The following is a 13,430-nucleotide window of genomic DNA, read 5'->3' as shown; positions in this document are numbered from 1 at the left end:
TGGACTTCCAACGTCGCTACCAAGGCCTGTATAACGAGATCATGATGGGAGACTATATTTGGGGGCTGATTCGTGAAAGTAATGTACAGTATATTCGTAAATCCCGGAAAACTACTCATTCTTAAATCTTTTGCAATAATTTTGTTCACAACTAGAGTGCAAATATATGTCACTTTTGATGTATATGTGTTTGTCTTTTTCTTTATGTAAATGAAAAACACGAATTCGTATATTTTCTCATTGAAAACAGGTAAAATTAAAAAATAACACTGTCCTGGTCACAAAAACAAAGTTTGAGGGGAATAATAGGCATTTTCTATGGTTTCCAGTCAGAAACCTTTAGAAAATAAAACTCACTACACAGGAACAAAAATCATGTTACAGGGTGTAATCTTCTATTTCTTCCGAATCTTGCCGGAACTCAGAGAATAAATTCAAACCGAACATATTTATAATTGTGAACAACTAAATATCACAATATCGTAGACACAATCCGTATCTGACTGATTGAAACTTTGTTCTTCTACAATTATTGTAAACAATACACAAACCGTGTAATCTTGGTTCTTACCGTAGAAATTGATCAAGCCGACACAATTTCTTCTTGCATAAACCTATGATGGAATGATGATTGTCGTGTACTCTTCTTGATGTCTTCATCCATACTTCTTCTTACGAAGCGCCATAGATGTAAGCCTTGTTGTGTGTGTGATTTCTTATCTATACATGCACAAGACATACAAAATACGTAGGTTCAAATTAAACAACCTAACTTTAATACATGGAAGCCATTCACGTACATCTTACACACGGTTACTATCACAACCAATCAATAACATGCTATAGAATACAAATTATTCTTCTTCCTCTTAGCATGCGTCTATCAGTATGTATTGAACTTTATAATCAGTTCACCCACATTGTTTTTGATACTATTATTTTCACCATTAGTAACCTATTTCTGTTCTGTATAATATGCATTGAATTTGAAAGTTGTCTTGTTTACTTTTGATATTTATTCTTGCAGGCGGAGAGTCCGGTGGCGGTCGGAGCAGCTTGGCCCCGTGTGCTCACCCACCAGCTCCTTTGGGCCAGGTAGGCCCAAGTCCCCCTCAGAATGCAGCAGGGGCAAGTCCTCTTGGTCCTCAAGGATTACCAGGGTCAATGCCACCGATATCAACATCAACCCCCCCACCTGGTCCACTGGGCGGACCTCCAATTCATGGTCCTGGACCTGGCCATGTTCCCCCAGGATCTGGGCCGCATCAGTTCAGAGGCTTAATTCCCCCCTTTGTAAGTAGACAAATTTATGCAGTTGTTTCTACACCATTTATTCCTTTAGAAGTTATGACAAAACATCTCGTAAGCAGTAAAACATTACATTGGAACTCTGGTTTTACATTTTCGAGCATAATATATTCAATTGTAATGGTCCCAACATAGAAAAATGTTATAAATTTCCCTCGATTTTTCATTTTTCCGTATTTTCCCCTAAAATTTAGGTTCTACTGTATATAAATCAAAATAGTTACAGGAAAACCTTGTTAATACAAAGTTCAAGGGACCAAAAAATGTCAACTTTAAATTAAACGACTTAGAGTTATCTAAACTTTTGAAGATGCTGCCTGTGTTTCAGGTGTAAATAAAGTAGAGTATAAATTACCCCCACAACGGATGTTTTATACTTGGTGGTAGCTCAGAAAATAAACTTTATATGTACTATGTAATAATATTGTACGTTTTGAAGAGAGTGTAAAAAATGTTACACAAAATGAGAACACGGAGCTTACACGGACACAAAGATTCCAAGGAGACTGTTAACACCATTTATCCTGCCTAGTTATACAACCAGTTACGCACGGGGATGCATGTTGTGGCAAAAAGTCTTTTAAAAAACTGTATTTTCTTTTAATTGTGCAAAGTCGTTGCTCTTCCACGAAATTCTTGCAATTTTAGTTCATAAGAAACCCGTTTGCACGGAAACCTATGGAAAGGAAAACAATCTCGTTTATTGCAAGAAGTGAAACTCTGAAGAATCTTGACAGTAGTCACACTGGCGATAGCAAGAGACGGAAGATAATCGGACAGAATGAATATTGGATTTTATGTGCGTTCACTAGAACATTGTCCGTTACAGGATTAACTGGTAAGAGAAGATTCTCTTGGGAGAGAACACAACCTTTCCCTGGCACAAAAAATAGAGGCTGCAAATTTTATTCTGGTTCGGCTGTCTAAAAACACATCCAAAAAAAAGGCACGCTTTCTTTGCTTCAGATAACTTCATATTCGCCTCTCCCCCTTTGCAGGGATCAGTTCAAACTCTTCCGCAACTTGCATTGTAATCCACTCTGAAAAAGTAAACACACAACTTGCGATCTGTTTGCACCGAATGTGTGTCCTAGGACACATTAAACAGTGCCGCACTCGATAATCACTCTGGTTTGGATCCCACTTTAAACTGTATATTTAGTCCCGCTTAGCTCATCAGCATAAAATTAACTCAAAACAAGCTTTACGAACTTGCGTATTTTCAGATTAATCGATAATTTATTGTAGGATTCAGGAGTGTTCTGTAGGTCAAACATGCACTCCGCCAAAACTTTTCCTCTCGTGTTCCTACATTGAGCATAGCGTTTTTTTGTTTTTTTTAACAGCAGCACGCTAGTGGTTCTGAAGAAAAGCTGCGATTATACGAACTTCATGTGCATCATGAAGCTGTTTTAACTTGTTTTTCTTTCTGGAGATCATTTCGTTATTGTCAAATCAAATCAGCTTTGAGAGATTCAAAACTTATTCCTTCGCACTGGATGAGTCATTGCCGTTATGGGCAAGCGACAACTTTCCAGATGCTAGACTAAACACTGGTGCCAGCTGCAGCGTAAACACAATGAGATCATAGGAAGTTAGAGCAGCAGGTGGCAGAAGGGAAATCATCTGCATTTTAAAGATAACTCAGTTGTTGAAGACTGAACTTTTATCAGCAGTGTGAAAAAGAAAAATGATCCTTGCATTACGTTTTACCATGCATCAGAATAATACGGGCAATATTTCCTATCCAGACAGCTGCATTCAAACAAGAAAGAGGGACCTGAATTCTGCAATTATCACATTACCATGCACACCAGAGGGGGATAATGAGCTGGTGTAGGAGAAGGAAGGGGGTCACTTTTCTTTTAATTATCCTGCAGTTTTTGTTAGTTTTGAAGAAGGTATTCAGAACTGGTTCCTTTTTTTGTTCTTTTTTTTTTTTAGGTGCCAAAGGAAAGGAGCCCGTGTGTGCACACGAGCAAGCAAATCGTGGCCGAAAGAATTAGCAACGGGAACCCCCCCACCCCCCTGTTTGCTTATAGAAAAAGGGGAGAAGTCACTCAGCCAACAGAACACTGTTTTGGCAAATTTTATGACTGGCACAGTTGGGAAACATATGAAGCGGAAAACTGGAGTTGCAACATACGTTAAGATCGACGTCAACTTTTGCAGGAAACCTAGATGACAATGCATTAAGCAGGTTGACGATATTTAGTTGGCCTATGTGGCTTTGATTATCTGTAACAGTTTCCCTTTTTTTATGAAGTTCTACAGGGCACAGTGAACACACTTTAAATTAAAGTGGCTACCAGTCCAAAAGTTGCTTGCTCACGGGAAATTGCTGAATCTCGAGCTCAGAGCTAGACAGATGGGTGAGACTTCCAGGTGCCATGCATCTTGTATTTTGGAACATTCCTGCGATTTTATCTCGCATTTCTCATCTAGCACTGGTGAATATTTCCAAGGTGGCGCATTAAGCGGGGAAAAAGCTTGAGCTGTCATGCACATTGACAAAGAATGTCATGTCCAGCGGGCATTTCGGGCTGCTTCCCTCGAGTTGTCAGCACCTCTTATGACAAGGAAACTGTCAAGGTCCAGTTAAAATAACGTCCAAGCTCTCTCCACTTTCGATCTTCTCTTGTCGACTTATGCAGGTGTCTACTTCGAATTAAGTGAAACCAGTTTTGCCGAAGGGTCTTGTAAACAACTTTGTATTAAAAATTATCCGTATTTCGATTTATCCATACTGAAATACATTATAAATCCTATCTTATCGGCTGGGGAATGGGAAGAACTTCGGATTAAAGGGTACTTCGTATTAGGTTTTCCTGTATATGGATTATCTCAAGGCATGCGATATATAATAGGGATGGCCAGATATGAAAGTACAGATATAAAATTTACCGATACTGATATCCTCAGCATGATGAGGAAGTGCATATTACTCACTATTGAATACAAAATAAATACGTAAAATAGTATTAAAACTTTTCAAACTTACTTGAGTCAGTATATGTTAATCTGGACGAAGTTAATCTAGGAGGAAGTATTACCTCCGAAAATGTCGTCCGGATTAACACATACTCACTCACGTAAATTTGAAAAGTTTTAATACTATTTTACGTATTTATTTTGTAACAGATATTCTACTGATCCGATATAAAATTAGAAATGGTCCTTGAACCTCAAAGGTTCATTGACCTCCTTAATAAATGTGTGTTTCAAGGTGACTGCAGTGCAAAAGAATTTGCATATTTAGACATTTGCTTTTTTTAGAAAGTAGGGTATGGAGATTATCCATAAAAATTGCAACAAAATGGCAGAATTTTGCACTAAATGATCACATATTTATTTATATATCGGATTGGCAAAATAATCTGTAATTTTACCGATAAACCTATATTGGCCGGTACCGATAGAGTACAGATTCATCTGTCCCATCCCTAATATATAATAACTTGCGGAAAAGTTACATAAAAATTATGGATCAACCAGGAATGAACCCTTGATCTTTTTCATTGTGTGCCAGTTCCCTGCCACTGAACTACCAAGCCATCTCATGTCTCCCAACAAACAATTTAGGAACTGTCCAGATTAATCAAAATTCTATTGATATCCGAGTATATAGGTATATCTGTATAATATTTATTGGTAAGATTATAATTTTACCAATCTGAGAATATGTATAAATAGCCTGTCATTTAGTATAAAAATCAGACTGTTTTTATGAATATAAACAAAATCTGCTCATCCTGTTGTTTTTTTTATCTTTTAAGTAAAAACTTTGTCATTTCTCATTGCAGTTGTCTAGTTACAAACATTTATTAGAGAGGTTACTAAACATTCAGATTCAAGGAATACATAAGTACTTTCTTGGTATCAAGAGAAAGTGATATTTGTCCAGCCCTAATAAACATAAAAATAACAATGCTACTGGCAGACTTCAAATGTTTCGTTACCATAAACAGACAGAGAAATATTACGTAAAGGTTTGATGAATCAGCCGATAAAAGATTTCTGGAAGGGTTAATGCTTAGGATTAAAAACTTAAAAACTTGAAAGTAAATAAATTTAATTAGTATTAGCATGTGCATACCACTCCTGTGTGTCTTTCCTAAATTTTGTGACTTGTATTCTTTCAGATGTACAGAGGTAGCTTTCCAGGCCCTGCAGGGTTCCCACCCAATTATCAGGGGCCAATGCATGGGCCACCTCGACCTCGATACCCATACTCAGAAAACAGGTAAGGAATATTTAAAACTAATATTCCTATATTTTTTTCTTCCACGATGGTGGTAAAAATTTGGCTTTTACAAATTAAATGAAGGGGTAGGAAACAGCTAAGTGAATTTTCTGTTTTAAGCAAAATAGTAGTCATTCTGTGTGGATGCTGTACTGGACTTTGCAACATGCTTTCTTTTGTTTCATGCATTTGATACTTCCCATAATGTATTATTTTATAGCTAAAAAAGGATAATTTTCAAATAAAAAAGATGTAATATTATATCCAGCTTATAAATAAAGCATGACATTAAAGTTGTTAGGAAAAGTGATTAAAGCTTTGTAAGCATTTCTTGAGTTTATAACCCAACTATCATGAAAAGATAATGTAATTTTATACTAAAGAAATTCATCAAAGCATGTGTGTTTCTACCTTTTCATTGTTCAGTAAGGTTTTGCAATTGAAAGTTCATTTTTCTGAAGTTTGACGAAAGATGACTTAACTGTATTTTTCCCCCCTGACCCTTCAAATAACTGAAAAGTATTTACAAAATTCAATTTTTTTCTCATTTTGCATATCAGGCATGTGCGTCTAGCTACAGAATTATTTGTCATTCAGCATTATGTAATCCTAAAAAAGTTCTCTAATTCATGATGGATGCCGTAAACGTGGTTTAAGTATTACCTACGTGTTTCCCCTTTGCAAGATTAATCTGAGAAAACTATCCAATTGTGCAACATGGAAACACTAAATTTCTATAAATTAGTTTAAAAGTTTTGCTAGTCATGTTTATAACTTGTAAGTTGTGGTGCAAAGAATCTAAACACATGCCTGACATATTTTACTTCTTTCTGCGAATTACGCATATCTTGTGTGTATATATATCTGTATAACTCAATTTGCTGAAGGAGAGTTACCAGAAGTACACACTTCTTATGACGTGCTTTTCTTAAGGTTTTGTCCACCTGGAAGACAAGCGAATGATGAAGATATCTTCCCACGGCCTATTATTAAAGAAGAAGATCTAAATAGGATGGATGACATAGTTCGTGACGATGGCTGGGCCACTACACATGATGAAATAGATTACAAGTAAGTTTTTAAAAATAATAGATAGTGCTTTTTATCTTGTAGAGCATGGCTTATGTGGGAGAGCCGACCAGAACATATGAATGCCCAAATTGCTATGCAAAGTGTTCATGTGTTCAGTCGCCATTTGTGATCTTTGTTGTAGAATATGATGTTCTTGCTTATAAATCATTGCATGTATGTGTTAAATAATAATGTATCAGGGGATATAATGACCATGAGTAGAACATCAGTGGTATGTTCTCTTAATGCACAAAATCACAAATAGTAGCTTAGCAGAAAACTATATCTTCGAAATGTGGAATTCTTATCCACTAAGATTCAAACCCAGTGGAAACTTCATCAATTGAATTTTCTTTCCATCCACCCTTTTTCATGAAACAAAAAACATTTTAAGATTTTGAAAACCAAATTGAATTTTATTATCCCATGTAAGACAAATACTTACTCATAAGGACTAATATTTCTGATACTGTTCAAGAACTATGAGGAGAGTGTTTTTTTTTTAAATTTTTTTACACGAGTTTAGGTTCTAATCAATCAAACTAATCAAATGACTTTTGTAGACTTATTGTGGAAACTTAGACAATAACATATAATGGAAGTGTTACAATTTATTTATTTTCTAAATTTCAGTAAGAAACTGGCATTTAGTGATGATGAAGAAAGTACCCATGAAGATGAAAATATCAAAGATTCACAGAATCAGAAAGGAAAGGATGGAGAAGATCATGCCTCAGAGAGAGAAGCAGAGAATGAGAGAGATCGTGATCATGACAGGGACGATAGAAGAGTAAGTCTTTTTCCAAAACATTCACAAGTTGTGTAATTACTAGGGCTGAATTGATGCAGGTTCTGATCTATCAGTTTTCGGCCAATATTTTTCCCAGGGTATGGGCACCTCGCAGAGTCTGTGCAAATTTGCAGAGTCCAATCTTTGTGGAAATGATGCAAAATTTTGCATCATTGTGCAAGAAATGTTTTTTATTAAATTCCAACGAGGATGGTGGCAGTGGCTACCGAAATTAATAGAAAATTATTTAAAACAGCTTTGCAGAAAACATGAGTACCTGAATTATCTATTTCAGTGTGTCTCATTCCCATAGTATGAAAATATTGTGATGTAATTCTTGGATACAGGAAAACCTCGTTAATACGATATTGGTTAATACGAAGTACCTTTTAATGCGAAGTTCTTCCCATTCCCCAGCCGATAACATAGGATTTATAATGTATTTCAGTACGGATAAATCGAAATACGGATAATTTTTAATACGAAGTTGTTTACAAGACCCTTCCGCAAAACTGGTTTCGCTTAATTCGAAGTAGACACCTGCGTAAGTCGACAAGAGAAGATCGAATGTGGAGAGAGCTTGGGCGTTATTTTAACTTGACCTTAACATATTTCCTTGTCCTAAGAGCTGCTGACAACTCGAGGGAAGCAGCCCGAAATGTCCACTGGACATTGACATTCTTTGTCAATGTGCATGGCAGGCAGTGTTGCCAACAGCACGAAAGAAAAACGGGCTAAATCGCACCCAAAATGGAGCTAAAATTCACATCCAAGGGGCTAGATTTACAAAGGTGCGGCTGCGTACTGAAAAAAATCTGGTTCTTAATTCTTGGGTGTTTTGGTGCAAAAATTTCTGAAACTCAAGAACCACAATTAATCAACTGTCAAGATGAGGGGCATAAGCTCAACTAAATTAAATTTTCTTACCTTAAATAACCTTAAAAAATGTATTTCCCCCGTAAATTGTGGTGCAGTAGATTACACAAAAGCATTACACATTTTCGGCATATTCCTCCTTCATATATATGCACATGCACACTCACACACACACACACACACGGCCGCACGCACGAACTAGTCTCTGGTCGAGCCTCACTGTTACGAACGATTCGTCGATTCCGCACCGCATTTCTGTGAACTTTCAACGACCAGATGGAATACAACTGAACAATTGAACAAAGATTCGCATTTTCTGGAATCGACGCTATCCGTAATTCGGCTCGGGCTACACAGCATACCAAAACCAGAAATAAGGGGATAAAGTGACAATGTGCACTTGCTACCTGCTCCCCAAGAGGGGTCGCAGGACGAGCTTGCGTTTAAGTGAATTCTTCTTTGCATTTTGCTTTACTGAAAATACCAAAAAACATTTCATTACTGAAAGGGCTAGATTTGTAGCAAGATTTCCCTCTGTAGGGCTAAAAAGCCCCTTGGGGCTTTTGCTGAATTTTGGGGCTGAGTACGTACTCGAAAGGGCCAGTTCTGGCCCCAAAAGGGCCAACTTGGCAACACTGATGGCAGGTCAAGCTCTTTCCCCACTGAATGCGCCACCTTGGAAATATTCACCAGTACTAGATGAGAAATGCGAGATAAGATCGCAGGAATGTTCCAAAATGCAAGACGCGTGGCGCCTGGAAGTCTCACCCATCTGTCTAGCTCTGATCTCGAGATACAGCAATTTCCCGTGAGCGAGCAACTTTTGGCCTGGTAGCCGACAACTTCCGGTAACCACTTTCATTAAAAGCGTGTTCTTTGTGCCCTGTAGAACTTCATAAAAAAAAAGGGAAACTGTTACAGATAATCAAAGCCGCATATGCCAACTAAAGATCGTCAACCCGCTTAATGCGTTGTCATCTAGGTTTCCCGCAAAAGTTGTCGATCTTACGTATGTAGCAACTCCAGTTTCCCGCTTCATACGTTTCCCAACTGTGCCGGTCATAAAATTTGCCAAAACCAGTGTTTTGTTGTCTGAGTGACTTCTCCCCTTTTTCTATCAGCAAACGGGGGGGAGGGGAGGTCCCTTGCTAATTGCTTCGGCTCGTGTGCGCACAGGGGCTCCTTTCCTTTGGTGTCTAAAAAAAAAAACAGTTCTGAATACCTTCTTCAAAACGAACAAAAACCGCATGATAAGTAAAAGAAAAGTGACCCCCCTTCCTTCTCCTACAACAGCTCATTATCCGCCACTGGTGTGCATGGTAATGTGATAATTGCAGAATTCAGGTCCCTCTTTCTTGTTTGAATGCAGCTGTCTGGATAGGAAATATTGCGCGTATTTTTGTCTGATTGCATGGTATAAAAGGTAATGCAAGGATCATATATATATTTTTTTTTTCACACTGCTGATAAAAGTTCGGTCTTCGACAACTTCCTTATCTTTAAAATGCCCATGATTTCCCTTCTGCCACCTGCTGCTCTAACTTCCAGCCGGTCTCATTGTGTTTAGTCTAGCGTCTGGAAAACTCTCGCTTGGCGATAACTGCAATGACTCATCCAATGCGAAAGAATAAGCGTCATTGTTTTGAATCTCACAAAGCCATATAATCCCCGCTTTTCTTCAGAACCATTAGCGTGTTGCTGTTAAAAAAACAACAACAAAAAAACCGCAATGCTGATGTAGGAATACGAGAGGAAAAGTTTTGGCGGAGCTAGTGTTTGACCTCCAGAATACTCCTGAAACCTACAATAAATTGTCGATTAATCTGAAAATACCCAAGTTTCGTAAAGCTTGTTTTTAGTTCATTTTATGCTGGTGAGCTAAGCGGGACTAAATATACAGTTTAAAGTGGGATCCAAACCAGAGTGATTATCGAGTGCGGCACTGTTTAATGTGTCCTAGGATACACGTTCGGTGCAAACAGATCGCAAGTTGTGTGTTTACTTTTTCACAGTGGATTACAATGCAAGTTGAGGAAGAGTTTGAACTGATCCCTGCAAAGGGGGAGGGGCGGGGGTGAATATGAAGTTAACTGAAGCAAAGAATACGGGACTTTTTTTACGATGTGTTTTAGACAGCCGAACCAGAACAAAATTTACAGCCCCTATTTTTTTTCTTTTTCTAGTGAACGCACATAAAATCCAATATTCATTCTGTCCGATTATCTCCCGTCTCTTGCTCGCGCCAGTGTGACTACTGTCAAGATTCTTCCGAGTTTCACTTCTTGCAATAAACGAAATTGTTTTCCTTTCCGTAGGTCTCCGTGCAAACTGGTTTCTTATGAACTAAAATTGTAAGAATTTCGTGGAAGAGCAACGACTTTGCACAATTAAAAGAAAATACCGTTTTTTTAAAAGACTTTTTGCCACAACATGCATCCCGTGCATAACCGGTTGTATAACTAGGCAGGATAAATGGTGTTAACCGTCTCCTTGGAATCTTTGTGTCCGCGTTAAGCTCCGTGTTCTCATTTTGTGTAACATTTTTTACACTTTCTTTAAAACGTACAATATTATTATATAGTACATATGAAGCTTATTTTCTGAGCTACCACCAAGTATAAAACATCCTTTGTGGGGGTAATTTATACTCTACTTTATTTACACCTGAAAACAGGCGCCATTTTGAAAAGTTTGGATAACTCGAAGTCGTTTAATACGAAGTTGACATTTTTTGGTCCCTTGAACTTCGTATTAACAAGGTTTTCCTGTACTTATGGAGCATGACTTAGATAATCACATATTGAGCATTTTCTAGTCCTTGAGAAGATATTTACAATGCTTCTGTGTGTTTGTCTCATCTTCTAAATAATATAGCACTCGATATAAAATCAATCCAGGCTGTTGCTGCTGCAGAAAAGAAGAAAACCACCACCACTGTTGCTAATTATAAATGATCTGAAAAACTTCAAATCGTAACAATATTAAAGTGTTTGTATCAGTTGGAATCATTAAAATCATTGGTTCAAAATAGTACCAGCTCAGCACTGGGACTGCATTTACGTGTGTATAGTGGATACCCTGTTTTTTTTTTATGGGGAGAAGCTACAATTATATATCTTATATAATGTGTAGAGGCACATATTTTTGGTAAATAAAAAAGCAAAATATCGGTACAAAAACGGAGTCAATTTCAGGTTCAAAAGCGGTAAATAAAATGAAATATCGGTGTTATAGCGGTGAAAAATTGGATGAAAAGTGGTATATAAAAAGACATTTTGGTTTTAAAATTGTGAATATAATCCTAAATTTCATTTAAAAACTACACTTATTCCACAGAATTAACATTTCACTTCTAATAGCACATTTATGTAGTTATAAGAGTATTAAGTTTATTTCTGTGTAAAGGAGTCCATTTTTGCTTCTCCAATATTAACAGCAGACTTAATCAATTTTCCGGGAATTGCATAAGTCGCAGGATACTTCAGACTTCAGAAAGTGTCGCGTCGGTATATAAATGGTAAATTTCGTGTTTAAGAGTTAATTTCGCTTTTTGAAGTTCATTTCGCATTATTTCGTGACAAAACATGGTCACAAAATGCATCTCACACCTTTCAAAAACATGAAAAATTAACACTACAATGTGTTTTTTCAAATTTCGTTTTTTCGTCAAAAACGAAATATGCATGCCCCTAATAATGTGCTGTATAATATCAGGTTCAAGACAGGCCTGCTTTAGTTGTAGGACAAAAAGCTTTTGCTATGCCGATCAAGAGCAAAAGGCATCATACCTATTGAATGAGTCACCTGTTGCTACCAAGAGGACAATATCATCTTGTGTATACAATACGGGAATTGACTTGTTAGGTGTATACTTGTTATTCCGTAAAAGTGGTGTGTTAAGGATCAGTGACAAGATTACCTATATTCCGTACTTAATTGTAGAGTACATTTTTATTTAACAGTTAAGCAGTTTCTAGTTTGATTTGTGAGGTGATTGTGATAAATTTCCTGCACAAGAGCAATAGAATGGCATCTAGTGAGAAGGTTCAGAATTAAGACTCTTATGACTGAGAGCTAGTGACACCTTACGTGTACTCTCTTAATGAAGTGTACGTTCAATGGGTAAACAATATAATTGACTTACAATAACAAAGCATTAATAATATGTAAGTAACTCTGTCACTGAATGCTTAAAAAGAAATTCCTCTTGGGAGTGTGATTATGACCCATTCATGTTTACGGAATGTTCTATATCATTGTAAAGCTTAAATTCTGCAGTTTCTGAATGTGGCAACAGTATTCCATTCAAGATTGGACACTAATGTGCAATGCAGATGAATTTGAATAATAAGCTCATCATACAATAAAGGAATATTGTGATTCTTACGGTACTTTGGATGAAAGAAAAGATAACGAAAAATGGAAATGTTTTACTGGCCAAATAATTTTATTATGGACGGCAGAGTCACATAGTGGTTCGGATTCCACTTTAAACTGTAGGTCCAGTCCCAATTAGCCTTACTGTGCATAAAGTGGACTTAAAAAAACACCAAATCAATATAATATGGACTGTGTAAATGTCTTAATGGAAGAAATCTTGTGCTGATAAGTGCTAGTTTGAAGGTCCTGAATGTGCCTCGTATAAATGTTACGTTAATCTGAAAAAAATACGTATTTTGAAGATTTTTAGAAAAAGTAAGGAGGGAATGAGCAATACCACGTACAAAAGTTTAAAGGCCCTTTCTCACGAATATTCACTTTGCAATGTAATGTTCTGTGACACCAAGAAAACAGTGCCGTTCTGGCAGAATTCGAGCATTCACCTCCCATCACATGGGATGCGTATCAGCAGTATTTGTTGGGCAAGAAATAATAGAAAATAACTTGTTGAGCACTGCAAATCTGTAAGGTAATTTTGATCTCCCTTTGCTCCTCTATTACAGAATAAATAAGGTGGTTCAAGAGTGAAAGCTTTGGGATGTTAACATAGTGGAGGGAGAGGGTGGGGAGGTGGCGTGGGTTGATGACTTATTGTTTACACAAGACTGTATTCTCCTCTTGGTCCACATAGCAACAGGTGATCCGTTAGGAATGATGTCATTTGTTCTTGATCGGTATAGCAACAGCTTTACAACCTACAAC

The 13,430-nt window shown here is 37.1% G+C and overlaps 1 protein-coding gene across 6 annotated transcripts in view; it reads left to right on the top strand.

Annotated features, from left to right (window-relative positions):
* Positions 1-13,430, top strand: part of LOC146005342 (uncharacterized) — a 128,547-nt gene that overhangs the window by 39,009 nt on the left and 76,108 nt on the right. For all 6 annotated transcript variants that reach the window (XM_083144528.1, XM_083144526.1, XM_083144524.1 and 3 more), the window contains 4 exons: positions 1,028-1,293; positions 5,451-5,551; positions 6,485-6,622; positions 7,256-7,412. In XM_083144528.1, coding sequence (XP_083000654.1) covers positions 1,028-1,293; positions 5,451-5,551; positions 6,485-6,622; positions 7,256-7,412 — 662 coding nt within the window. The remainder of the gene's footprint in view (positions 1-1,027; positions 1,294-5,450; positions 5,552-6,484; positions 6,623-7,255; positions 7,413-13,430) is intronic.

This window comes from Lepisma saccharinum, chromosome 23 (assembly GCF_977018435.1).
Source record: "Lepisma saccharinum chromosome 23, izLepSacc3.1, whole genome shotgun sequence".
In the NCBI taxonomy this organism is placed as follows: Eukaryota; Metazoa; Arthropoda; class Insecta; order Zygentoma; family Lepismatidae; genus Lepisma; species Lepisma saccharinum.
Note: the sequence above shows the minus strand (reverse complement) of the source record. Positions and strands in the feature narration are given on the sequence as shown.